Source organism: Pseudophryne corroboree, chromosome 1, assembly GCF_028390025.1.
Source record: "Pseudophryne corroboree isolate aPseCor3 chromosome 1, aPseCor3.hap2, whole genome shotgun sequence".
Lineage (NCBI taxonomy): Eukaryota > Metazoa > Chordata > Amphibia > Anura > Myobatrachidae > Pseudophryne > Pseudophryne corroboree.
The window spans coordinates 68515314-68542365 of record NC_086444.1 but is presented as its reverse complement, the minus strand read 5'-3'; the positions used below and the strand labels follow the sequence as shown (position 1 = coordinate 68542365).

General features: G+C 48.2%; 1 protein-coding gene across 3 annotated transcripts in view; it reads right to left on the bottom strand.

Moving 5' to 3' along the window:
* Window positions 1–27052, bottom strand: part of NPR3 (natriuretic peptide receptor 3) — a 183953-nt gene that overhangs the window by 121379 nt on the left and 35522 nt on the right. For all 3 annotated transcript variants that reach the window (XM_063960487.1, XM_063960479.1, XM_063960470.1), the window contains one exon: window positions 14339–14461. In XM_063960487.1, the coding sequence (XP_063816557.1) occupies window positions 14339–14461 (123 nt within the window). The remainder of the gene's footprint in view (window positions 1–14338; window positions 14462–27052) is intronic.

Here is a 27052-nt window from a genome sequence, read left to right as displayed (position 1 = left end):
CTTAGGTAGAATAAAGCCAGTTTGTGCAAGGGCCTCCAAATTGCCTCTTTTTCCTGCCAGTATAAGTACGGACTGTGTGACGTGCCTACTTGGATGCGGTCACTCATATAATCCTCCACCATTCTTTCAATGGGGAGAGAATCATATGCAGTGACAGTAGACGACATGTCCGTAATCGTTGACAGGTCCTTCAGTCCGGACCAGATATCAGCATCAGCAGTCGCTCCAGACTGCCCTGCATCACCGCCAGCGGGTGGGCTCGGAATTCTGAGCCTTTTCCTCGCACCCCCAGTTGCGGGAGAATGTGAAGGAGGAGATGTTGACAGGTCGCGTTCCGCTTGACTTGACAATTTTCTCACCAGCAGGTCTTTGAACCCCAGCAGACTTGTGTCTGCCGGAAAGAGAGATCCAAGGTAGGTTTTAAATCTTGGATCGAGCACGGTGGCCAAAATGTAGTGCTCTGATTTCAACAGATTGACCACCCGTGAATCCTTGTTAAGCAAATTAAGGGCTCCATCCACAAGTCCCACATGCCTAGCGGAATCGCTCCATGTTAGCTCCTCCTTCAATGTCTCCAGCTTCTTCTGCAAAAGCCTGATGAGGGGAATGACCTGACTCAGGCTGGCAGTGTCTGAACTGACTTCACGTGTGGCAAGTTCAAAGGGCAGCAGAACCTTGCACAACGTTGAAATCATTCTCCACTGCGCTTGAGACAGGTGCATTCCACCTCCTATATCGTGCTGAATTGTATAGGCTTGAATGGCCTTTTGCTGCTCCTCCAACCTCTGAAGCATATATAGGGTTGAATTCCACCTCGTTACCACTTCTTGCTTCAGATGATGGCAGGGCAGGTTCAGGCGTTTTTGGTGTTGCTCCAGTCTTCTGTACGTGGTGCCTGTACGCCGAAAGTGTCCCGCAATTCTTCTGGCCACCGACAGCATCTCTTGCACGCCCCTGTCGTTTTTAAAAAAATTCTGCACCACCAAATTCAAGGTATGTGCAAAACATGGGACGTGCTGGAATTTGCCCAGATTTAATGCACACACAATATTGCTGGCGTTGTCCGATGCCACAAATCCACAGGAGAGTCCAATTGGGGTAAGCCATTCCGCGATGATCTTCCTCAGTTGCCGTAAGAGGTTTTCAGCTGTGTGCGTATTCTGGAAACCGGTGATACAAAGCGTAGCCTGCCTAGGAAAGAGTTGGCATTTGCGAGATGCTGCTACTGGTGCCGCCGCTGCTGTTCTTGCGGCGGGAGTCCATACATCTACCCAGTGGGCTGTCACAGTCATATAGTCCTGACCCTGCCCTGCTCCACTTGTCCACATGTCCGTGGTTAAGTGGACATTGGGTACAGCTGCATTTTTTAGGACACTGGTGACTCTTTTTCTGAGGTCTGTGTACATTTTCGGTATCGCCTGCCTAGAGAAATGGAACCTAGATGGTATTTGGTACCGGGGACACAGTACCTCCAACAAGTCTCTAGTTGGCTCTGCAGTAATGATGGATACCGGAACCATGTTTCTCACCACCCAGGATGCCAAGGCCTCAGTTATCCGCTTTGCAGCAGGATGACTGCTGTGATATTTCATCTTCCTCGCAAAGGACTGTTGGACAGTCAATTGCTTGGTGGAAGTAGTAAAAGTGGTCTTACGATTTCCCCTCTGGGATGACCATCGACTCCCAGCAGCAACAGCAGCAGCGCCAGCAGCAGTAGGCGTTACACGCAAGGATGCATCGGAGGAATCCCAGGCAGGAGAGGAATCGTCAGAATTGCCAGTGACATGGCCTGCAGGACTATTGGCATTCCTGGGGAAGGAGGAAATTGACACTGAGGGAGTTGGTGGGGTGGTTTGCGTGAGCTTGTTTACAAGAGGAAGGGATTTACTGGTCAGTGGACTGCTTCCGCTGTCGCCCAAAGTTTTTGAACTTGTCACTGACTTATTATGAATGCGCTGCAGGTGACGTATAAGGGAGGATGTTCCGAGGTGGTTAACGTCCTTACCCCTACTTATTACAGCTTGACAAAGGCAACACACGGCTTGACAAATGTTGTCCGCATTTCTGGTGAAATACTTCCACACCGAAGAGCTGATTTTTTTGGTATTTTCACCAGGCATGTCAACGGCCCTATTCCTCCCACGGACAACAGGTGTCTCCCCGGGTGCCTGACTTAAACAAACCACCTCACCATCAGAATCCTCCTTGTCAATTTCCTCCCCAGCGCCAGCAACACCCATATCCTCCTCATCCTGGTGTACTTCAACACTGACATCTTCAATCTGACTATCAGGAACTGGACTGCGGGTGCTCCTTCCAGCACTTGCAGGGGGCGTGCAAATGGTGGAAGGCGCATGCTCTTCACGTCCAGTGTTGGGAAGGTCAGGCATCGCAACCGACACAATTGGACTCTCCTTGTGGATTTGGGATTTCGAAGAACGCACAGTTCTTTGCGGTGCTTTTGCCAGCTTGAGTCTTTTCATTTTTCTAGCGAGAGGCTGAGTGCTTCCATCCTCATGTGAAGCTGAACCACTAGCCATGAACATAGGCCAGGGCCTCAGCCGTTCCTTGCCACTCCGTGTGGTAAATGGCATATTGGCAAGTTTACGCTTCTCCTCCGACAATTTTATTTTAGATTTTGGAGTCCTTTTTTTACTGATATTTGGTGTTTTGGATTTTACATGCTCTGTACTATGACATTGGGCATCGGCCTTGGCAGACGACGTTGCTGGCATTTCATCGTCTCGGCCATGACTAGTGGCAGCAGCTTCAGCACGAGGTGGAAGTGGATCTTGATCTTTCCCTAATTTTGGAACCTCAACATTTTTGTTCTCCATATTTTAATAGGCACAACTAAAAGACACAGAGGTAGCTACAGCCGTGGACTACCGTACTGTGTCTGCTGCTAATATAGACTGGATGATAATGAGATGAAATCAATATATATATATATAATATCACACAAGTACTGCAGCCGGACAGGTAGATATATTTATTATGTAATGACTGATGACGGACCTGCTGGACACTGTCAGCTCAGCAGCACCGCAGACTGCTACAGTAAGCTACTATAGTAGTATGTATAAAGAAGAAAGAAAAAAAAAAAACCACGGGTAGGTGGTATACAATTATGGATGGACGAGCGACTGCCGACACAGAGGTAGCTACAGCCGTGGACTACCGTACTGTGTCTGCTGCTAATATAGACTGGATGATAATGAGATGAAATCAATATATATATATATATATATAATATCACACTAGTACTGCAGCCGGACAGGTAGATATATTTATTATGTAATGACTGATGACGGACCTGCTGGACACTGTCAGCTCAGCAGCACCGCAGACTGCTACAGTAAGCTACTATAGTAGTATGTATAAAGAAGAAAGAAAAAAAACAAACCACGGGTAGGTGGTATACAATTATGGATGGACGAGCGACTGCCGACACAGAGGTAGCTACAGCCGTGGACTACCGTACTGTGTCTGCTGCTAATATAGACTGGATGATAATGAGATGAAATCAATATATATATATATATAATATCACTAGTACTGCAGCCGGACAGGTATATATATTTATTATGTAATGACTGATGACGGACCTGCTGGACACTGTCAGCTCAGCAGCACCGCAGACTGCTACAGTAAGCTACTATAGTAGTATGTATAAAGAAGAAGAAAGAAAAAAAAAAAAAACCGGGTAGGTGGTATACAATATTATATATATATTATATACAATTATATATATATATATTATATATATTAAACTGGTGGTGATTATTAAACTGGTGGTCAGGTCACTGGTCACACTATCAGCAACTTGCAAGTAGTACTCCTAAGCAGACAATCACAATATATATTATACTGGTGGTCAGTGTGGTCACAATGGCAGTGTGGCACTCTGGCAGCAAAAGTGTGCACTGTACGTTATATGTACTCCTGAGTCTTGCTCTCAGACTCTAACTGCCCCCCACTGTCAGTGTCTCCCCCACAAGTCAGATATACATTATACAGTCACACTATCTATCTATCACTTCAGCAAGTAGTAGTACTCCTCCTAATGCTCCCCAAAATTACTACTGTGTCTCTCTCTACTCTAGTCTCACTCTCTTCTCTATAAACGGAGAGGACGCCAGCCACGTTCTCTCCCTATGAATCTCAATGCACGTGTGAAAATGGCGGCGACGCGCGGCTCCTTATATAGAATCCGAGTCTCGCGATAGAATCCGAGCCTCGCGAGAATCCGACAGCGGGATGATGACGTTCGGGCGCGCTCGGGTTAACCGAGCAAGGCGGGAAGATCCGAGTCGCTCGGCCCCGTGTAAAAAAAAAAAATGAAGTTCGGGCGGGTTCGGATTCCGAGGAACCGAACCCGCTCATCTCTAGTGAAAAGGCCATGTACAAATTTCAAGACCACTGAGGCTAAATACTCTGTTCCTCGCTCATTCTGGCATTCAGCTTCCACATTAGGCTAAAAATGTAATGGGAAACACTGCTCTGGGAAAGATTCTGTATAACACTTATTGGTTCCAGGATTCTGGGGGTCATTCCGAGTTGATCGTAGCTGTGCTAAACTTAGAACAGCTACAATCGTAAACTCAGACATGCGGGGGGACGCCCAGCACAGGGGTAGTCCGCCCCGCATGTCAGTGCCGGCAACCCTCGCAGAAATACAAAAGCATCACTGTATCTGTGGAGTAACTTCCCACCAACGCAGCTCCTGCGGCTGGCCGGGAGTTGTGCGTCGCTGCCGCTGGCCGCAGCGGCTGCGTGAGTCGTCACGCAGCCGTCGCGCCACGCCCCCCCCAACGGTCCGGCCACGCCTGCGTGAAACAGACTCCCGATCTCCCCCTGCACGCCATGATTGAGCAAGGAAGTCGGTTTATACTTCCACGACACTCAGAAACCGAATTTCCATACAGTTGCATGATCACCATCCAGAGATGTCTATTTCCAGGGTCGGACTGGCCTACAGGGGTACCAGGGAAACCACCGGTAGGCCCCACTGCCTGAGGGCCCACTCCGACCCGATCACTGCGCTGCGACAAACTACAGGGAGCGATCGGGTCGGAATGACCCCTTCTGAGCTATGGGTTAAGGCGAGCGGATACAACTTGTTCTCAGTTTTCCAAGTCACTGGACGGTGTTGCTGAAAGAATACAACGCACTCTGTAACTTTGCACCTGAAATTATTCTCTTGGTCATGCTCCAATGCGCACAACACGCTTGGCCCTTTGCTCTGAGCCCATATATATGAATGTGTGGCTTCAATGTGTGTAGGGGTATACAGTGGTGAAATGACTGTAACAAAACACTACTGCACATTAAGGCACTGATCCGGAGTCTCTATGACCACTTCCCGGATGTCTGCTTGCTACATTATGGTAATGTAATATGTATAGTAAACACCCGACTGCGGGCCTAATTCAGACCTGATCGCTGCTGTGGGTTTTCGTAAAGCAGCCAATCAGGTCTGAACTGCGCATGCGCCGCAACGCGCCGGCTCATGCCAGACAGCCGTCTCAATCGCCTCCACATGATTGACAGGCAGAGGCGGTTGCTGGGTGGGAGGGGGCGGGCCGGCGGCATTTGACCGCTGTTTTAAAGGCGCGGTCTGGGCAACGCAGGCGTGCCCGGTCCGTGCGGGGGGGCGCGGTGGCTGTGTGATGTCACACGCAGCCGCTGCGACCCGGACAGCATCGAGAAGCTCACTGCCAGTGCGCAGGAGCCGCGCAGGTAGGGAGCTACTCTTCAAGTACAAAAGCATTGCCGTCATGTGATGCTTTAGTACTTGTGCGGCGGGTTAGGGCCTGACATGCGTGGCGGACTAGCCCTGTGCTGGGCATCCCCCCGCATGTCAGGGAAGCTGATCGGAGATGTGCTAAATTTAATCTACGATCAGGTCTGAATTAGGCCCTGCATGCGAAGTCTGACCTGCCCAATGTTCTTACAGCATATCTGGATCCGTCAATAGTATCCGGACATTCACCAGCCCAATGCTGGGTGCACAGATCAGTCTGAAACAGGCGCCCGATCTCCCCCTGCACGCCATGATTGAGCAAGGAGGTTGGTTTATACTTCCACGACACTCAAACAGAATTTCCATACAGTTGCATGATCACCATCCAGAGATGCCTATTATCAGGGCCGGACTGGCCCACAGGGGTACCAGGGAAACCACCGGTAGGCCCCACTGCCTGAGTGCCCACTCCTTCCTCTAGGGATCAGGTTCCAGACTGTGCACTTGTATTATATATGGTAGATATGTTGCATTACACTGCACTAAACTATTGTGTATTTCAAGCCTCTGTGGAGGCTGGCCACACCCCCTTTGTAGGTTGGCCACACCCCTAAGTATGGGCCCCTATAACTGCATTCCCCGGTGGGCCCTTCATGTCCCAGTCCGCAGGCACTAAGAACTAGCGATTGCCACCCGTGTGCGGATACCAGACACGGAGCATGCCCAGATGCAGATTTCCTTCTTTGGCCTAGATGTAGGATTCTGAAGTCCTCAAACTCAGTGCCCATTGCGACTTGAGTGTGACTTGTAATCAGCCCCTAAGAAATGCTACAACCGGTCTTTAAATTGAAGTTGCTCCTTCAGTGACATGTCTTTAGACTGAGACTACAGTACTCCAACGAGCGCACAGTCCTGGAATATATTGTTAGGGGGCAGATGTATATAATAATGTAATGACACAGATATGATCCCTGAATATTTCTTCTGGGTATGGGTCATTAGGTGGACCACACTTAGGTCGACAGTCATTAGATCGACCACTATTGGTCGACATGCATTATTAGGTCGACATGGTCACTGGGTCGACTTGAACAAGGTCGACGTGGAAAAAGGTCGACGGAAGTTTATTTACTTTTTTGGGTGTCGTTTTCTTCATAAAGTGACGGAGAACCCCAATTAGTGCACCGTGTCCCCTCGCCATGCCTCGGGCAAGGTGCTTCGCTCCGCTACCGCTGCAAGGTTACTATTCCCAATCATAGTCCACGTGGACCGTAAAGTATGAAAAAGTAAAAAATTTATGTCGACGTGAACATGTCGACCAATAGTGGTCAACCTAATGATTGTCGACCTAATGACCGTATCCCATTTCTTCTAACAGTCACTAATACCCCTTTCACACTGCAACGCCAGGTTGCACCCAGAATTTTGTCCACGGGTCAAACATGGGTGCGACTGGACTGTGACCCCTTTCAGGCTGGCGGGCTGGACTCAGCCGCACCACTGGTCATGTGTGCCGTGCTGACGCTTGGAGATGAAATCATCTCTTAGCGTTGGCTTTCCTATGCTGCAAACTGGACCTGACTTACCAAGTTCACACTGCACCGCGACCAGTGTTGATCCCATTTCGCACTGAGCATAGGGGTCATTCTGACCCGATCGCACGCTGCAGTTTATCGCAGCAGTGCGAACGGGTCAGAACTGCACGTGCACCGGCGCATGCCAGACGGCCGAAGGCCATCGAGCCGCTACGATCGCCTCTGCCTGATTGACAGGCAGAGGCGGTCCCTGGGCGTGTGGGGGGGGGGGGCGGAACTGCGGCATTCGGCTGTCGTTTCGTGGGCGCGGTCCAGCCAACGCAGGCGTGGCCGGACCGAACGGGGGACGGGCCGCAGTGGCTGCATGTGACACGCAGCCACTGCGGGCCGAGGAGCGATGAGTGGCTCCTGGCCAGCACACTAAAGCTGCGCTGGTCGGGAGCTACTCTTGAAGTGCAAAGGCATCGCCGCTGTGCGATGCCTTTGCACTTCTGCGGGAGGGGGGGGGGGGGGGGGGGGGGGGGGGGCGGCACTGACATGCGGGGCGGGATAGCCCTGTGCTGGGCGTCCCCCATATGTCAGTGTGAATGATCGTAGCTGTGCTAAATTTAGCACAGCTATGATCATCTCAAAATGACCTCCATAAACTTTGAGTTGCTGCGCGTTCACGTGCGATAACCCGAGTTATTGCTGGCAGTGTGAGAGGGGTATTAGAAAAGCAACACCTTGCCTTATGGGGGTCATTCCGAGTTGACTGCTATCTGCCATTGTTAGCAGCACAGAGATCCGGCTATAAATCAGCATTTCTGCACATGCGTATGCACCACAAAGTTCCCGCGCAACGTATAGGTACAAAGTCCTTTGTGGTTTTGCACAGGTTGTAGCGAAGCTTTCAGGCGCACGACAGAACTCAGGAAGATTGACATGAAGTGGGCGTTTCTGGGTGGTAACCGACCATTTTTAGGGAGTGCTTAGAAAAATGCAGGCTTGTCGGGGAAAACGCAGGCGTGGCTGGGCAAACGCTGGGAGGGTGTGTGACTTCAAAAGCCGTCCCACCATCGTTAGAATCAACGCACTCGAAGAGTAACTACAGGGCTGGTCTTGTTTTGCACAAAATTATTTTGCAGCCGCTCTGCTGCACAAGCGTTCGCACTTCTGCAAAGTGAAAATACACTCCCCGGTGGGTGGCGACTATGCGTTTGCACGGCTGCTAAAAGTAGCTAGTGAGCGATCAACTCGGAATGACCCCCCATGGTTTTGCCCAACGGCTAACAAATGTGCTGCTGCGATCAACTCTGAATTAGGGCCCTCATTCCGAGTTGATTGCTCACTAGCTACTTTTTGCAGAGCAGCGATCAGATAGTCGCCGCCTCTAGGGGAGTGTATTTTCGCTTTGCAAGTGTGCGGACGCCTGTGCAGCCGAGCGGTACGAAAAAGTTTTTTGCAGTTTCTGAGTAGGTCTGAACTTACTCCGCCCTTGCGATCACTTCAGTCTGTCCAGTCCCGGAATTGACGTCAGACACCCGCCCTGCAAACGCCTGGACACGCCTGCGTTTTCCCTACCACTCCCAGAAAATGGTCAGTTGACACCCATACACGCCCTCTTCCTGTCAATCTCCTTGCGATCGGTGTGTGAATGGATTCGTCGCTAGAAGCATTGCACAGCAACGATGCCGTTTGTACCCGTATGACGCGCGTGCGCATTGCGGTGCATACGCTTGCGCAGTAGTAACCTGATCGCTGTGCTGCGAAAATTAGCAGCGAGCGATCAACTCGGAGTGAGGGCCATAGGTAGGAGGGCCCCATCAGAGTTACATAAGTAAAAAAAAAAAAACTTCAAAATCTGAAGAGAAAAGACTATTCCTATGCAAACATTATACAAGGAACTGGAAATTGTTATCAGTATAGAGCTATTTTAATCCCAGTGCTCATTAGATTGCATCAGATGTCAAAATGTAGTTTACCGAGTTTGCTGGCTGAAAGGGAAATTCCTTGTACCGCATAAAGACAAACAGAAATCCGCAATGTTGTCTTAAAATGATAATTTCCTGCTTATAATATGGGAAGATATTTTTTCTCCAAGAAAGGCTCAGTAATGAAACACGTTGCACACGTAGCAAGACGGCCATCTCCACTGGGTGGCAGATCGCAGGCTGAGATGTAGAAGTCATCTGCGGTGGCAGGTGGTGCCCTGTTAATCAGATGATGCATGTCAGTTCTCGCGAGCAGGACCCTCTTGTCCTTGTCTCCATTCATCTACCGCTTACAGCCTCCGACTGCGATCCTTTCTGACTGTACTTCTCAGGGCACTGGGTCACTTAGCAACTGGGCAAAACCATGTCGCAGTGAAGGTGGGGCCAGATGTAACATGTGCAGAGAGTGTTAGATTTAAGTGGGGTGTGTTCAAATTGAAATCTAAAGTGCAGTGTAAAAATAAAGCTGTATAACTTGTGTGGGCTACATGCAAAAGAAAACAGTATTTACCCTGTACAGAAACAATATAAATGATTGCATGGCAGCAGGGTTTGTTCCAGGCATAAGCTGTAGATTAAATTGCAGTGTAAAAATAAAGCAGTCAGTGTTTACCCTGCACACAAACAATATAACCTACCCAAATCTAACTCTCTCTGCACATGTTAAATCTGCCCCACCTGCAGTGCACATGGTTTTGCGCAATTGCTAACAAACCTGAATAACCCCCAATATCTTGACTCTCTGGAAACTTTACCTGTCTAATCCTCCAGATCTGCCGTGAGGCTCCAGAAAATCGGGTGGCACTCCCGGCCACCCAGAAGAGTGGGCAAGACTTCCACAGCCAGTTGAAGTGAGCGAACCCTGCGGGCGATGATGCGATTCACACTCCAAATCACATCATCGTAGCTGCGCCGGTAATTTTGACACTGCATAGTGGGTGTGTGGCTACTGTAACAAGCCACACCCCTGAACCATCACACCGACTCTTACGTTAAGCCATGTCCCACACCTGCTGTGCCAACCTGGCTGCTCTCTCCCGAAGGGGGGCAGCCAGAAAGACTGCAACTATGTTGGAAACCAATCTGCACCTCCCACCAATAATGATGAGTACACTATGCCCAACGGCACTACCCCTCGGCCTTACACCAAGGGCAATGGTACCGTTCTTGCAACCCAAGTTACGGCCCTGGCGTGACAATTTCAATGGAGTCACTATGCACTCCTGGGAATTTAAACTTTTACTATTTGCATTCATACTCCTCACCTTGATGTAAGCTTCTCACAGAATGTGCCCATATTCCTGTACATACAGTATATCTATAGCTGCATGATCGGTTGCAGTTAAACTTTCCTTATGACTAGGAGGGTTATTCAGACCCGGCCGCTGGTGTGGCCTGCTGGACGGCGATGCGGTGTTGGTGGTGGGGCGGACCGAACCAGAACAGTTTATGGGGTGGCTGCGTGACATCACACGCAGCGGCTCAGATTAAAAAAATGAGGTCCAACTGCCTCACAGCCAGGGGTCAACCTTAGTTCCGATGCATCCACAATTGGATAGACGGAGATCTGACTGTGTACGCACACAGTTAAAATATATGCGCATCTGCTTAACCCGCTTTTCTCTTCACTATATGAACGTAACATTGTTATGTTATCAAATGGAAAATTGTTACTAAAGGGCGTTATTATATCTCCTTGGGGTCACTGAGGATAAAAGTCTTGCCAAAGCATACATATGTATTCACTACATAACATTACCAGAATGATACTAATCTAGGAAGTGAATGGAATTTATACAGCTGGTCAGTGTTCTATATAAGTTCAATGGAAAGTGGAATATACCATCAGATCAACACTGCATGGAACACCTGAATTAATATCATGGACGTTTGACGCTGAAGGCAGTTTCCATCCTTGTTAGTTATTCTTGGGTCATCACCTAGATCATGCATTCTACAGATGTGTCCTTGCTGCGATGTGATTGCACACTCCCACTATGCACAAGAGCCCGCCTCCAATTCACTTCTACGGGACCTGGCAGTGTTGCGCACAAGTCCGATTCAGACACAGGGAAGCGGCTGTGCAATAATGTACCACTAATATGCTAATTCTGCAGGTGACCCTGGGCTCGGAATGCCTATAAAACGTGGGTGAAGCTCCCCCGTTTTGCAAGAACGGTCAAAACTTGTTATGCGCATGCGCAGACCCACAAACATTGGAGATGTACTGTATTTAAACCATCGGGTTTAGGTACATCAGTGAATAAGGCTCTTCAACCCTTCAGATGAACGAAGTGTTGTGTCCTTTTCTACGACGTTCACGTTGTCTGCTTCTCTATACTGCAATGTGTTAAAGCCTCTGAATAAAGATCCAATTGAAATAAATCATCATCGAGATTTAAATGATGCAAAAAAAAAGTTCTCTTTTCATAAGTGACCACAGGACCCTGAGCTGACAGTCTACAAGATTAATACTCAGCCTAGAAAACCGTTAGCGAAGTTTACATTTCATCAGACTGTGCAGCAAGCTGAATGCCAACGGCATCTGGCTCTGTCACGGACTCATAGTTATTTACTGACTGATCCAGCGCTGCAGAGAGCTGTATCTCCAGTGTACACTATCAGAAGTGCAGACCCACCAATAGGTCTCTGCTTTAAGTAGCAGATGTGACTCTCTTGGGAGGACTCATAACCGATTCACTGACCCATCATGGGTCCTCATTCAGAGTTGATCGCTCACTAGCTACTTTTAGGAGCCGTGCAAACGCATAGTCGCCGCCCACGGGGGAGTGTATTTTCGCTTTGCAAGTGTGCGAACGCGTGTGCAGCCGAGCGGGATGAAAAAGTTTTTTGCAGTTTCAGAGTAGCTCTGGACCTACTCAGCCCTTGCGGTCAGTTCAGCCTGTCAGGTTCCGGAACTGATGTCAGACACCCGCCCTGCAAACGCCTGGACACGCCTGCGTTTTTCCAAACACTCCCAGAAAACGGTCAGTTGACACCCACAAATGCCTTCTTCCTGTCAATCTCCTTGCGATCGGCTGTGCGAATGCAATCTTAGCTAAATCCACCGGCCAGCATCGATTCTCTTTGTACCTGTATGATGCGCCTGCGCATTGCGGTGCATACGCATGTGCAGTTTTACCATTTTTATTTACCTGATCGCTGCGCTGCCAAAATCGTCAGCGAGCGAACAACTCGGAATGACCCCCATTGTACAGAATAATGTTTGGGAGATTATCTTTAGGGCAGCTATGGTGGACGGTGTAATGGTTAGCATTACTGCCTCACAGCACTGAGGTCATGGGTTCGATTCCCACCATGGCCCTAACTGTGTGGAGTTTGTATATTCTCCCCGTACTTGCGTGGGTTTCCTCCCACACTCCAAATATATACTGGAGGTTAATAGGATCCCAACAAAATGAACCCGTGTGTGTGTACATGTGATAGGGAATATAGATTGTAAGCTCCACTGGGGCAGGGACTGATGTGAATGGCCAAATAGTCTCTGGAAAGCGCTGCAGAATATGTGTGTGCTATATAAATAACTGGTAATAATAATAATAATTTTTAGACAAGCTTAAGAATAAGGCAATGAAAATAAAGTGCTGCACAGTATAATAAGAAAGGATGAGGATTTCCTGATTAATAATAAATATGCCTAACCTATATAATAAAAGACTAATGCTGTTCCAAACCTCTACAGAGGGAATTAAAGTGTTGTGCGCGCCGGCGGCAACTAGATGGCTCCCGACAAAGCAATTGAATTGTTGGTTTGTACGGGCGCGCCGACGCTGACATTACCGTTATGTTGTTCCGTCATTTTGACGGGCTGGTAACTAGGGGATGTAGTTATGTGACCGGCGGGTCACAACACCTCCCCCTACATCCCGCAGCCTGAGAATCCCGACAGTCGGCATGCCAACTAGCAGGGACTATTCCCACTCGTGGGTGTCAACAAGTGGGAATAGTCCCGCAAGGGGCTTGGTGCTCTCGCCCCACCGGCCGTCTTGTCATGCATACCCAACCCAGTAGCTAGTGCTGTATAACTGTGATACTTTAAAGGGATCCAAGAGGTAATGAAGTAACATTGTGTTTCTTAGGGCACTCAGCAATATGCCCCAATTAATAGGAAATGATGTGGTGGTGGTAATGGGGTGTCATCCTGTATTTTCAATGACATGCCATTCGCAACATTGAGGTTCATCTAATAAGGCAAGGTAGATGTTCAGGCACACTTCCACCAATGTAATACAGGGTTGAGTATCCCTTATCCAAAATTCAAAATCACACATTTTTGGTCCCGTACTGAGATAATGACACATAAATATGTATATTATATATCTATATAATACTGTAGCTCTATATATACACATTATATATCATATATATGTCATTATCTCAGTAGGGGACCCAAAACTGTGGGATTTTGAATTTTGGATAAGGGATACTCAACCCTGTATGTGCAATCCAAATGTAGTATAGTGACACATGTAATGCTGCCTCTCTATCATGATCATACTAAGATATAAAGAAGGCTAAACCAAGTGGTCATTTAGGGCAAGAAACTACGTTTGAATGAATGAATGAATGAATGAATGAATGAATGAATGAATGAATGAATGAATGGACAGTTCCAACGGGTATGGGACTCAGGGTCAACACCAATTAGGTCAACACCCATTGGTTGACAGTGGCTAGGTCGACACTGGAAATAGGTCGACATGGCCATTAGGTCAACATGAACAAGGTCGACGTGAGTTTTTCATGTTTTTTTGGTGTTGTTTTCTCCGTCAAGTGACGGGGAACCCCAATTAGTGCACCGTGTCCCCTTACATGGCTCGCTATACTGCGCGGCAAGGTGCTACCGCTGCGATCAGCACAGGTTACCGTTCCCAATCGTAGTCCACGTGGATAAGAAAAAGAAAGAAAGAAAGAAAGAAAGAAAGAGTCCCCCCCCCAAAAAAAGTGAAAAACTCATGTCGACCTTTTTTCATGTCGACCTCGTTCCTGTCAACCTAATGGCCGTGTCGACCTGTCCTGAAGCTGCGAAAGCGGTCTGTAAGGAAAGCACACGAGTCACTTACCATAGGATGAGCTGTTAAAGAGCTCGATGTTGAAGAAGACATACTCTCCTTTGGTCATTCCATGTCGATGAGCAGCCAACATGATGCTCCTGATGGTATCACTGCTTGCGCACATTATCACAACTGAGAGAGAAGAAAGAGAAAGAAATCCATAAGCAAGATGACTTTACTCAGGAAGCTCAACAACTTACATGAAAACAAAGAAAAAGCAACTGAGCCGATAAAGCAAAAGTATAACGCAGTGCATGCCGCTTACCCGCTGTGAGAATACAGTAAGAAACAATGACAAAATATCACAGTTCTGTGTTTGGAAACATTCACACATTTCATTCACAATAATAAGAAGAATATCGGCTGAAAGCAAACTGGTTGTTACAGCTGCGGACTTATCATGTGGATTTCAGCATACCGCACACGCGCCGAAGACAGACGTCGGCGACTGTGCATGCTCCAGATCAGGCAAACGCTCACTGAAGGAGATCACTAGTGCAAACGGATCTGTAGACGGATCGCAGTTAGCTTCCCGGCAGACGGGATCCTGGCAGTCGATATACTGACACCAGAATGGTGAAGTAGGAGCAGTGCACGGGATACCGGCATCACTTTTCCGACAGATGCATCCCAATCGTCCGGACATGCCACGGGTGGGGGGGGGGGGGTTAGGTATAGGCAGGAAAAGGGGGGTTAGGGAGCAGAGACGGGAAAGTTAGGGTTAGGGAGCGGAGACGGGAAAGTTAGGGCTAGGGAGCAGATGCGGGAAGGTTAGGGTTAGGGAGCGGGGAACGGGAAGGTTAGGGTTAGGTAGCAGGATTGGGAAGGTTAGGGTTAGAGAGCAGGGACGGGAAGGTTAGGGTTAGAGAGCCGGGACGGGACGGTTAAGGTTAGAGAGCCGGGACGGGAAGGTTAGGGTTAGAGAGCCGGGACGGGACGGTTAGGGTTAGAGAGCCGGGACGGGACGGTTAAGGTTAGAGAGCCGGGACGGGAAGGTTAGGGTTAGAGAGCCGGGACGGGACGGTTAGGGTTAGAGAGCCGGGACGGGACGGTTAGGGTTAGAGAGCCGGAACGGGACGGTTAGGGTTAGAGAGCCGGAACGGGACGGTTAGGGTTAGAGAGCCGGAACGGGACAGTTAGGGTTAGAGAGCAGGAACGGGACAGTTAGGGTTAGAGAGCAGGAACGGGACGGTTAGGGTTAGAGAGCAGGGACGGGAAGGTTAGGGTTAGAGAGCCGGGACGGGACGGTTAGGGTTAGAGAGCCGGGACGGGACGGTTAGGGTTAGAGAGCCGGGACGGGACGGTTAGGGTTAGAGAGCCGGGACGGGACGGTTAGGGTTAGAGAGCCGGGACGGGACGGTTAGGGTTAGAGAGCCGGAACGGGACAGTTAGGGTTAGAGAGCCGGAACGGGACAGTTAGGGTTAGAGAGCCGGAACGGGACAGTTAGGGTTAGAGAGCCGGAACGGGACAGTTAGGGTTAGAGAGCAGGAACGGGACGGTTAGGGTTAGAGAGCAGGAACGGGACGGTTAGGGTTAGAGAGCAGGGACGGGAAGGTTAGGGTTAGAGAGCAGGAACGGGACGGTTAGGGTTAGAGAGCAGGGACGGGAAGGTTAGGGTTAGAGAGCAGGGACGGAAAGGTTAGGGTTAGGGAACAGGGATGCGAAGGTTAGGGACCAATGCCAGTGTTACATTACCGACGGCCAGCACCCCGATCACCCGGACAGCGGGATGCACTGGCGTCCGGGTGTGTGTGTGTGTGTGTGCTCTAGGTTTAGACAGAAGAAGGGGGTTTAGGGTTAGGCTGCAGGGCCGGGAAGGTTGGGGTTAGGGACCGGGGAGGGAGAGTTAGGGTTAGGCACATAGAAGGGGAGGGTTAGGGTTAGGCATCAAGCAAGGCGAATTAGGTTTAGGCATTGGGGAAAGGAGGAATAGGGTTAGGCACCACCGGGCGCGCGGGGGGGGGGGGTGTTAGGGTAGGGGGCAGAGGAGGGTTATGGGGCTTACTGGAGGACTGATGGAATTCTGATGGACGGGATGCCGCTGTTGGTATGCTAACCGTCGGCATCCCGTCCATCGGCAAAGCATACTGATCCCGGTGGGAGAATGTCTAGATACTAGTGATTACAGCTTCGGCAATGGATGTAAAAGCAGTGTACAGGAGAGGCTTCTACATGCAGTCAATGAATGCAGCCGATTGTAAAATATCACTTGCAAAAGCCAAACCTACGGTCTGCATCCTAAACCCAGTGCAGTGGGGGGCAAACTAACTGCATTAAATCATGGGAAAATGCCATTTGCGGGGTTCTATTGCTCACTGATGCTGTATATGTGGCGCACAGTTCCGATAAGCTATCAAACATAAAGAAACTTGTATTACAGTTTGGTAAAAGGACATTGACGTCTGTACACAGGCTTGTACTGTACATGCAAGGTGACTTTGTAATGCTCTGCTTGGCACATAGCAGCAAGGGGAAAATATTACTAACCCCTATTAACCACTAGATAACTGCTGGAGATGGAAGATGCATGTGTGACTACCTGACTGGTCAGCGGTTACATTCACCCAGTCTCCCCGCTGTACCCTTATTGTACGCTGTCCCTGTCCTAATTAACCAGCGGAGAGGCAGGAAAATGCACAATGAACACATTCACGCTGATAAATATCATTTTATGTAAATAGCAGGCAGCTTGTTTGTGTGTTTCGCATTCCATACAAATGAGGTGTTGGAAGAAGACCCCATTTCACTTCAGCGCTGGTCATATTACTGTGCAATGATTTAGTGTCCACACTTGAAATATCCTCTGCCTATAGTAAACAGGATATATCAAAATAAATGCAGAGGACCAGGACATCTCCAGAGTAAGGAGAACAAAAATGTGACCTTCAAATCATTTTAACTGAAGAACACGGTGACACTGCCGGGGGAGGCTGGGATAATAGTGTACGTGCAAGCTCACCATGATGAAGACTAGTGTTGTTTATGGTGACTACAACATTTGTAAATAGGATACAAATAAAAAGGGAAAACCAAGCCACGAAACGTGACAAAAATATTAATAAGAATACTTTTAACGTTTCTCATTCTTCACCATTGTGTAGACTGGGCCTAATTTTTTGTTTGTACGCAATGGGCGATTACCATGCAACGGAGTGAATGTCGTCAGCCTGCGCAAAGGTGCCGCTATGATCACTTTTCCATGAAATGAGGATTTCATGGAAAAGTGATTGACAGGAAGTGACCATAGACCAGCCTTTAGCCCCAGTGTTCCTTGTTTTTGCATCTAGGTTGCAAATGTGTATGCAGTTGCGATGGATCCGGTATGTGTCTTTATTTCAGGACAGCAGCTTGACTTGCTAACATTAGCTGTTCCGTAGCCTAGAAAATTGCAATAGCATTTGCATACAAACATGACTGTGGGCTAGATGCATCATTGCTTGGAGAGTGATAAAATGGAGAGAGAAAAAGTACCACCCAATCAGCTTCCATCTGCCATGTCACAGGCTGTGTTTGAAAAATGACAGTTAGGAGCTCATTGGCTGGTCATTTATCACTCTCCATTTTATCACTCTCCAAGCGATGATGCATCTAGCCCTGTTTGTACGGTCATCGGCCCTCATTCCGAGTTGTTCGCTCGTTGCCGATTTTCTCTATTTCGCGATTAGTCGCTTACTGCGCATGCGCAATGTTCGCAGAACGCTTGCGCTTAGTTATTTTATTCAACAGTTAGGCATTTTACTCACGGAATTTTCTTCGTTCTGGTGATCGTAGTGTGATTGACAGGAAGTGGGTGTTTCTGGGCGGAAACTGACCTTTTTATGGGTGTGTGTGAAAAAACGCTGCCGTTTCTGGGGAAAACGCGGGAGTGGTTGGAGAAACGGGGGAGTGTCTGGGCGAACGCTGGGTGTGTTTGTGACGTCAAACCAGGAACGAAACTGACTGAACTGATCGCAGTGGCAGAGTAAGTGTCGAGCTACTCAGAAACTGCTAAGAAATGTCTATTCGCAATTTTGCGAATCTTTCGTTCGCAATTCTGCTAAGCTAGGTTCACTCCCAGTAGGCGGCGGCTTAGCGTGTGCAATGCTGTTAAAAGCAGCTTGCGAGCGAACAACTCGGAATGAGGGCCGGTCATCGCTTGGGGCAGATTTGACAAGTGATATTCTTATGGTCACTCATTGCGAATGATAAATGGTTCTCCAGCCAAACAGCTTCTGTCAAAAGACCGTTAGGAATCTATTGGCTGAAGCACCATTTATAATTTATAACAAGTGATAAGGAGAATATCACTCATTGTTAAATCTGCCCCTTAATTATTCTGAAGCTGTAGCAATAAAGTGATTTAGCATCCTGTGCACCACCCCCAAGAAATGAAATGAGGTTGATACAATACAGATATCTTAATAGCAGTTTCTTTTAATCGTGCACTGACTGTTAGAAAACTTGTTTATTCAACAGAAAAGGGAGTGAGTCACATACTGTAGCATAATTCAGAGACTCATTAGTGTTGACCTCCAAAATTATACTGACAAGGAACTATGGGGGTAATTCAGTTCTGATCACTGGGCTACGTTTTTTGCTGCCCAGCGATCAGATAGTCGCCGCCTACAGGGGGAGGGGAAAAGCGCTATGCAAGTGTGCGATCGCTTCTTTTGCAGAGCTGCACAAAAATCAATTTGTGCAGTCTCTGTGCAGCCCAGGACTTACTCAGCCGCTGCAACATATTCCTGGTGATCGGGGCTGGAGCTGACGTCAGGCACCCTCCCTCAAAACGCCTGGCATTAAATGGGGAGTATTTATTTTTCCCTCTCTTTCATTATTACCTGCACTAAGGACCAGGGCCGTCTTTTTGTATGGGCTCAATGGGCTCTTGCCCAAGGGCTCCAGGAGTATAAGGGTTCTAGGCTTATAGCTGAGGGTCCCCTCTTTCTAGGGGTACCAGATTTTAGAAAATCGTCCCTGGGGAACCAGAGATATCAGACTTGAAAGCAGTGGTCCCCATCCAAGCCTGTTAATTGCTCTTTCCAGCCAGATATCTCGGGTTCTGTCTGACTTAAGAGTTTTTCTGAAGGTACAAGCCAAAATCTGTGACTCTCCCCTTTTTGTGGACACTGGCAGCTTGTCTCTACTGTGGCCAGAACCAGAGATATCAGCCTTCAAGCAGCTGGTCCCTGCTCCAGCTCCACACGCCTAATATACAGTTTTAGATTTTTGTTGGTGGATTGCTCTGGCTCCTGAACTCTGATGACCATGTTCCCAGAACCTTCTGAAAAGTGGGACTCTCTAGTATTTTATCCCATTCAAAGCTAAGAAATACAGTATATTTTCAGGAACTTGAGATATCTGCAGTCAAGCAAGCTGCCCTCCCACCGGAAAATTATAAATATTAAGCCCACTCCACTAACCACCCTTCCCCTCCCCTGTATATTAAACACCCCCTACCACCCTGGAAGTCATGTACCAGGGCTTCTTCATTCAACCCAATGCCCTTTTCTACAGTTTAGCCCCATCTGTGGAGTAAAGGAGTAATTAGCAGAAATTACTGCTCCAAGTCCTACATGCTGAGTGGAAGATAGAACACCCCCTACCGCCCGCGGGACAGCAAAGCTGCCGCTGATACCACCCCCCACCCCTAACGCTGGAGCATGGGTAGGGGGCCCAGTGCATTGCTGTGCCCAGGGGCCTACACCGCTGTTAAGACAGCCCTGCTAAGGACTTGCAGTCTCTCTATCTCTCATTACCCATGCTGAGGGTACAGTCTTCGATTACCCATGCTGAAAGCATGCATCACTCTGTCACATGACCAGCACAGAGTGCCCACAGCCTGTCGCATGATTAACGAAGAGGGACAATTATTACAGCCTCAAGCAAAGTAGAACAGAGATCCAGACATCCAGCACTGCACTTGTATCTCTCTCATATATATATATATATATATATACATACACACACACACACACACACATACACATACATACATACATATATACCAGGCCTGCAAGTGTGGCGGTACGCTCAGGCACGACGTACTGTTAAGAATCTAGCCGCCGGTACGCCGTACCCTCAGCTCACACACCACAACCGCTGTTAGCAGCTATTACTTCAAACTCCGCCGCTCTGCTCTGCCTCCCCTTCCCAGCCTGCTGGGAGCGTGACTGACGTAATCACGCTCCCGCGGCTGGCACTGCTGGCTTGCAGAAGACACACTAGGGGCTAGCTGGGCATCTCTCCTTGCTAGCAGGGGGAACTGCAGGGGTCAGGACGGCAGGAGCAGGACTCATCTCTCGGAGGTAATCATCCACTTAGTGAAGCGATTTATAAACAGTGGCAGCAGCAGCGGCCTGGGGCTGTGTGATCACTAGTGGGCATGGTGAATGCAGGGTAAAAGTACAGCACAAATATAAATCCCTATCCTAATGTAGAAGAAAAGGAAAAAAAAAAAAACTATATATGTATCTCATTTTGTTTTCTATATAAGTACAATTTCGTGACTGTGGGCTACCTACCATTGGTCGTTTTTGTGCCCAACTAGTGTGATAACTATGGGTAAAATAATGAGAGTGATGCAGTTCTTCCAGGATTTATACCTGTTTTTTGCGTTCCACATAATTACATTAAAGATGATGCGCAGTGCATCGTTTCCGGCTCCAGTGTCTTGTGACCAGGGGGGCGAAGGCGGGCGGTTGGTGTCGCACACAGTACCACTAAGGATTTTTTTCTACTTGCACCATTGATCATAACCCACATTGAAAGCATATAGTACAGTCTCCCTGTCAGATAACCCACACTGATGGCACACACAGTCTGTGTCACATAACCAGCGCACGGGGCCCGCAGTCAGCCACATAACCAGCGCACGGGGCCCGCAGTCAGCCACATAACCAGCGCACGGGGCCCGCAGTCAGCCACATAACCAGCGCACGGGGCCCGCAGTCAGCCACATAACCAGCGCACGGGGCCCGCAGTCAGCCACATAACCAGCGCACGGGCCCGCAGTCAGCCACATAACCAGCGCACGGGGCCCGCAGTCAGCCACATAACCAGCGCACGGGGCCCGCAGTCAGCCACATAACCAGCGCACGGGGCCCGCAGTCAGCCACATAACCAGCGCACGGGGCCCGCAGTCAGCCACATAACCAGCGCACGGGGCCCGCAGTCAGCCACATAACCAGCGCACGGGGCCCGCAGTCAGCCACATAACCAGCGCACGGGGCCCGCAGTCAGCCACATAACCAGCTCACGGGGCCCGCAGTCAGCCACATAACCAGCTCACGGGGCCCGCAGTCAGCCACATAACCAGCTCACGGGGCCCGCAGTCAGCCACATAACCAGCGCACGGGTCCACAGTCAGCCACGTAATCAGCGCAGAGGGCCCACAGTCTGCCACCTAACCAGCACAGAGGGCCCGCAGTCTGCCACATAACCAGTGCAGGGGGCCCGCAGTCTGCCACATAACAAGCACAGAGGGCCCGCAGTCTGCCACATAACCAGCGCAGAGAGGATCAATGAGCCAAATGGAGGACGTCAGGAGTCAGACCATACTTACCTACTATCCTGGAAGTCACAGGGAACACCCAATTTTTTGGGCAGTCCCCCGCACCCCCGGAAGAGTGGGTACCCCTCCTGCATACTGCCCACTTCCTAGTGAAGTGACCAGGAGAGGGAGAAAAGGGAGCCCTTATAGAGGGGGTGGGGCTAAAGTATGCAAATTGATGTCATCATAGCACCACCCCTTCCCCGAGAACCCACAATTTACTATGATGGGGCAGGGCCTAATTACTTTGATGCCATGTGCAGACTTTAAGACTCTACTGCGCATGCGTAGATCACCACTAAAATGGCGCAGTGGCCATTTTCCCATTGATTTCTCTACTGCGCATGTGCAGAACGTGAAAATGGCAGGTGTGCTATTTTCACGGTGATTCCACAGGACTGTTGATTTCGGCACAGTATTCCGGAAGGGAAAGTATAAAAAAAAAAAAAAAAATGCACCCACTATAGATAAGCCAGTGACTATGGGGGTAATTCTGAGTTGATCGCAGCATGAAGTTTGTTAGCAATTGGGCAAAACCATGTGCACTGCGGGGGGGGGGGGGGGCAGATATAACATTTGCAGAGAGAGTTAGATTTGAGTGGGTTATTTTGTTTCTGTGCAGGGTAAATACCGGCTGCTTTATTTTTACACTGCAATTTAGATTTCAGTTTGAATACACCCCACCCAAATCTAACTCTCTCTGCACATGTTATTTCTGCTCCCCCTGCAGTGCACATGGTTTTGCCCAACTGCTAACAAATTTCCTGCTGCGATCAACTCAGAATTAGGCCCATAGTCTGTTACTGTTTAAATGGGATCAGTACGAAATCCCGCTGGACGGGATCCCGGCGGTCGGAAAACCGACACCGGAATCCCGACCAGCACAATCCAGACACAATCCCAGCACAATCCCGACAGCGCTCGCCACGCTGCGGGCACGGTGCCTCGCTATGCTCAGCACACTAATTTATTCTCCCTCTATGGGTATTCCAACCACCGGGATTCCGTCTGGCGGGATCTTGACCACATCCCGTTTAAATATTACAGTTACAATTATTCATATTGTCAAACATATGTAATACCCATGAAAATAAAAGGAAAATAGTGTCACTATTTGCATCACTATAAGTTCAACACAAATAGACAAAGTTCATCAGGTTCTGCAGTCAAATCCTCAAACGATTTCAGGATACATATAAAAAAAAGTAAAAGAGAGAAGCAAAATAGTGTAGTACGCCCTGAAAATATGTAATATTTATTATTTATTTACCTACCTTTTCTTATATAGCGCAGCAAATCGCGTTGCGCTTTACAATTGGAAATAACAATGATATAACAAAAATGGGTAATAACAAACAGTCATAGATGTAGGAAGGCCCTGCTCGCAAGCTTACAATCTATAGGGAAATAGGCATGTGTACACAAGGATAGGTGCTATCTATTGCATAGTTGTCCACCAGATTGCAAATGTTCTTGGTGGGCTGTATGATATGGTCACACAGCAATGATGAACCAGGGTCGAGAGGAAGGGTGAGAAGACGTGAGGATATGTGTGGACTGTGCAGAGTGGATGCAATTTGATAGGAAGGTTTATGAAAGTCATGTGAGTGGTTCTAGAATTTGATACGCTTGCCTGAAGAGGTGAGTTTGCATGGAACACTTGAATATTTGGAGACTAGAGGATAGTCTTATTGTGCGTGGTAGGGCATTCCACAGAGTGGGTGCAGCCCATAGAAAGTCCTGCAATCGTGAGTGGGAGCGAGTAATGAGTGTGGATGAGAGATGCAGGTCTTGTGAAGAGCGAAGAGGTCGGGTTGGGAGATATTTTGAGATAAGTGAAGTGATGTATGTTGGTGTAGTTTGGTTAATGGCCTTATGTGTGAGTAAAAGTATTTTATATTGAATACGGTAGAATACAGGTAACCAATGGAGGGACTGACAGAGTGGATCTGCAGACGATGAACGTCTAGCGAGGAAGATTAGCCTCGCAGCTGCATTCAGAATGGATTGTAGTGGTGAGAGTCTCGTTTTGGGAAGACCAGTTAGCAGACTATTGCAATAATCAATGCGGGAGATAATGAGAGCGTGGATTAGAGTTTTAGCAGTGTCTTGTGTAAGGTATGGTCGTATTTTGGATATGTTTTTTAGATGCATGTAAGTAACATGCTTTTGAGACAGATTGAATGTGGGGAACAAAGAACAGATCAGAGTCAAGTATGACACCTAGGCAGCGAGCTTATGGGGTAGGGTTGATTGATGAGTTTTCAACAGTGATAAAGATATCAGGTTGGTACCTACTATTGGCCGGTGGAAATATAATTAACTCTGTTTTTGAAATATTAAGTTTGAGGTGGCGAGATACTATACACCTCTGATCAGTACAGAAGTCCAGACATTCTTAACGTGCTTACGTCCTCCACTTTGCTATTTTAAAATATGGGGCGGCGTACCGTACTCCCACAGCAGTATCACATAATCCGCCTATAAAGGTTTCTTTAATATAGAATCTTAACCGCCAGTCTATATCTTATGCCTAAAATGACATACGAAACTGCAGATAACCAAAAATGGCCGTACCCCACTTACAGCTTAAACGCGTGTTGACTCTTTTCCCTGTACAATGCCTTGTGTTTTTAAAAAAATAATTTTGTTAGCCTGGCTGACAAAGAAAAAAAAACAAAACAAACAAGGTGTTGTACAAGGAAGAGGGTGGAGGATAAAGAAATTGGAAGAAGTATTCTAAAGAAACCTTTATGAGAGTCAGCATATGCTAAAGATGTAAGTGGGGTACGAGAATTTTTGGTTATCTGCACTTTCAGGTGTCACCTTAGGCAGGGCCGTCTTAACAGCAGTGTCGGCCCCTGGGCACAGCAATGCACTGGGCCCCCTACCCATCCTCCAGCGATAGGGGTGGGGGGTGCTATCAGCGGCAGCTTTGATGTCCCGCGGGCGGTAGGGGGTGTTCTATCTTCCACTCAGCATGTAGGACCTGGAGCAGTAATTTCTGCTAATTACTCCTTTACTGTACAGATGGGGCTAAACTGTAGAAGGGGGCATTGGGCTGAATGAAGAAGCCCTAGTACATGACTTCCAGGGTGGTAGGGGGTGTTTAATACATAGGGGAGGGGTGGATAGTGGAGTGGGCTTAATATTTATCAATTTCCAGTGGGAGGGCAGCTTGCTTGACTGCAGATATATCAAATTCCTGAAAATGTATTTCTTAGCTTTGAATGGGATAAAAAAAACTAGAGAGTCCCACCTTTCAGGAGGTTCTGGGGACTTGGGGATCAGAGTTCAGGAGCCAGAGCAATTCACCAATGAAAATCTAAAACTGCATATTAGGCGTGTGGAGCTGGAGCAGGGACCAGCTGCTTGAAGGCTGATATCTCTGGTTCTGGGCATAGTATAGACAAGCTGCCAGTGTCCACCAAAAGGGGAGAGTCACAGCTTTAGGATTATACCCTCAGAAAAAACTTTAAGTCAGACAGAACCCGAGATATCTGGCTGGAAAGAGCAATTAACAGGCTTGGATGGGGACCACTGCTTTCAAGTCTGATATCTCCGGTTCCCCAGGGCCGATTTTCAAAAATCTGGTACCCCTGGAAAGAGGGGACCCTCAGCTGTCATCCTAGGGCCCCTATACTCCTGGGGCCCTTGGGCAAGAGCCCATTGAGCCCATACGAAAAGACGGCCCTGACCTTAGGCATTAGGTATAGACTGGCAGCTAAGATTCTATATTAAAAAAAACTTTTATAGGCAAATTATACGACACTGCTGTGTGAGTACCCATATTTTAAGATAGAAAGGTGGTGGATGTAGTTACTTATATCTGGAGTTCTGTACGCACCAGAGGTGTATATTATCTATCAGGACGTGCTACACTACTTTGTTTTTCTTTTACTTTTTACCTATGTATCCTGAAATTGTTTGAGGATTGACTGCAGAGGGAATATTTCCCAAGGAAAAAGACATATGAAATCCTATATCGGTTTTGCAACAATACGGAACACTGACTTTTATCCTCTACCTGATAAGCTTTCTCCATTTGTTTTAAACTTCTAGTGAGCACAAATAGTGACTGTGTACTCCTTTCCTTTTCATATGTTCTTGTGTAGACTTAGGTCACCTATATTAAACACAGTTTTTATCTGCTGTTTTTAGTGTGAGCATTTATATATCCATACTTTCTTGTATAAGCAAAGCAACACCCAAATTAAGACATTAAGGGGTATATTTACTAAAAGTCGATTTTGGACACTGTTTGGTCGATTTTTGATCGATTTTGTGTTTATGAGTCTAAAAGGCCACACTTTGTTAACGATATGGGCGATAACGATGATTATGAACGATATATCGTTCAAGTTATCTAGTGTGTATGCCCATACCGACGGCCAATGCGCGCACCCGCGCTCGTTAACAGCAGGTCGCAGGTCAGCAATGTGAGCAATGTCACTTGTGACATCGCTCATCACGACATGTGTGCACGAAGCCTTGATGAGTGATGTGCACAATGTGACATTGCTCCTCCTCCCCGGACCCTCTCCAACTCCATCTTACCTGCAGCACGCCGGAGCCAGATGTCGCACAGCCTCTTGCCTTCCACACGCACTGCCCCACCAATGTACAGCCCACATTTTAATGAAATTTTTCCACTGTGCCACCAATGATTTCCACTGTTGGCACTGTTATATTATATATATTATATATATATATATATATATATATCCATCCATGTAAAGAAGGCACTCAGGAGACATCAGCCCGGGTAAAAAGAAGGGTTATTCTGGTGTTGAACACCAGGTTAGTGGCAGTGTAAACAGATTCCCAGGTCGATGCGACCCGGGACCCGTTTACTGCATAGGGAGAGGCGGCGCGGAGATGAGCTCATCACCCAGCACCGCCTCCACCATCGCCCCCGCTGCTGGCTCTGCTTCCTGCCACTATGGCAACCGACCCGGTTTACTGTCGGGTCAGAAAGCCAGTGCAGAGGCTCCAATGCCAGATCCCACCCGGGAAGGACCTGTTTCCAATTCCAGGTGGGATCCGGCATTGGAGATCTGAAAGGGGTACCAGAAATGCCTCTCCAATATTAAATATGTAAATAAGGTGCCAATTCCAAATCTAATCGACCCAGATAGATTTTAAGTAAATACACTCCTAAATTCCACATTTGCTAACAGGGTTATTGAAT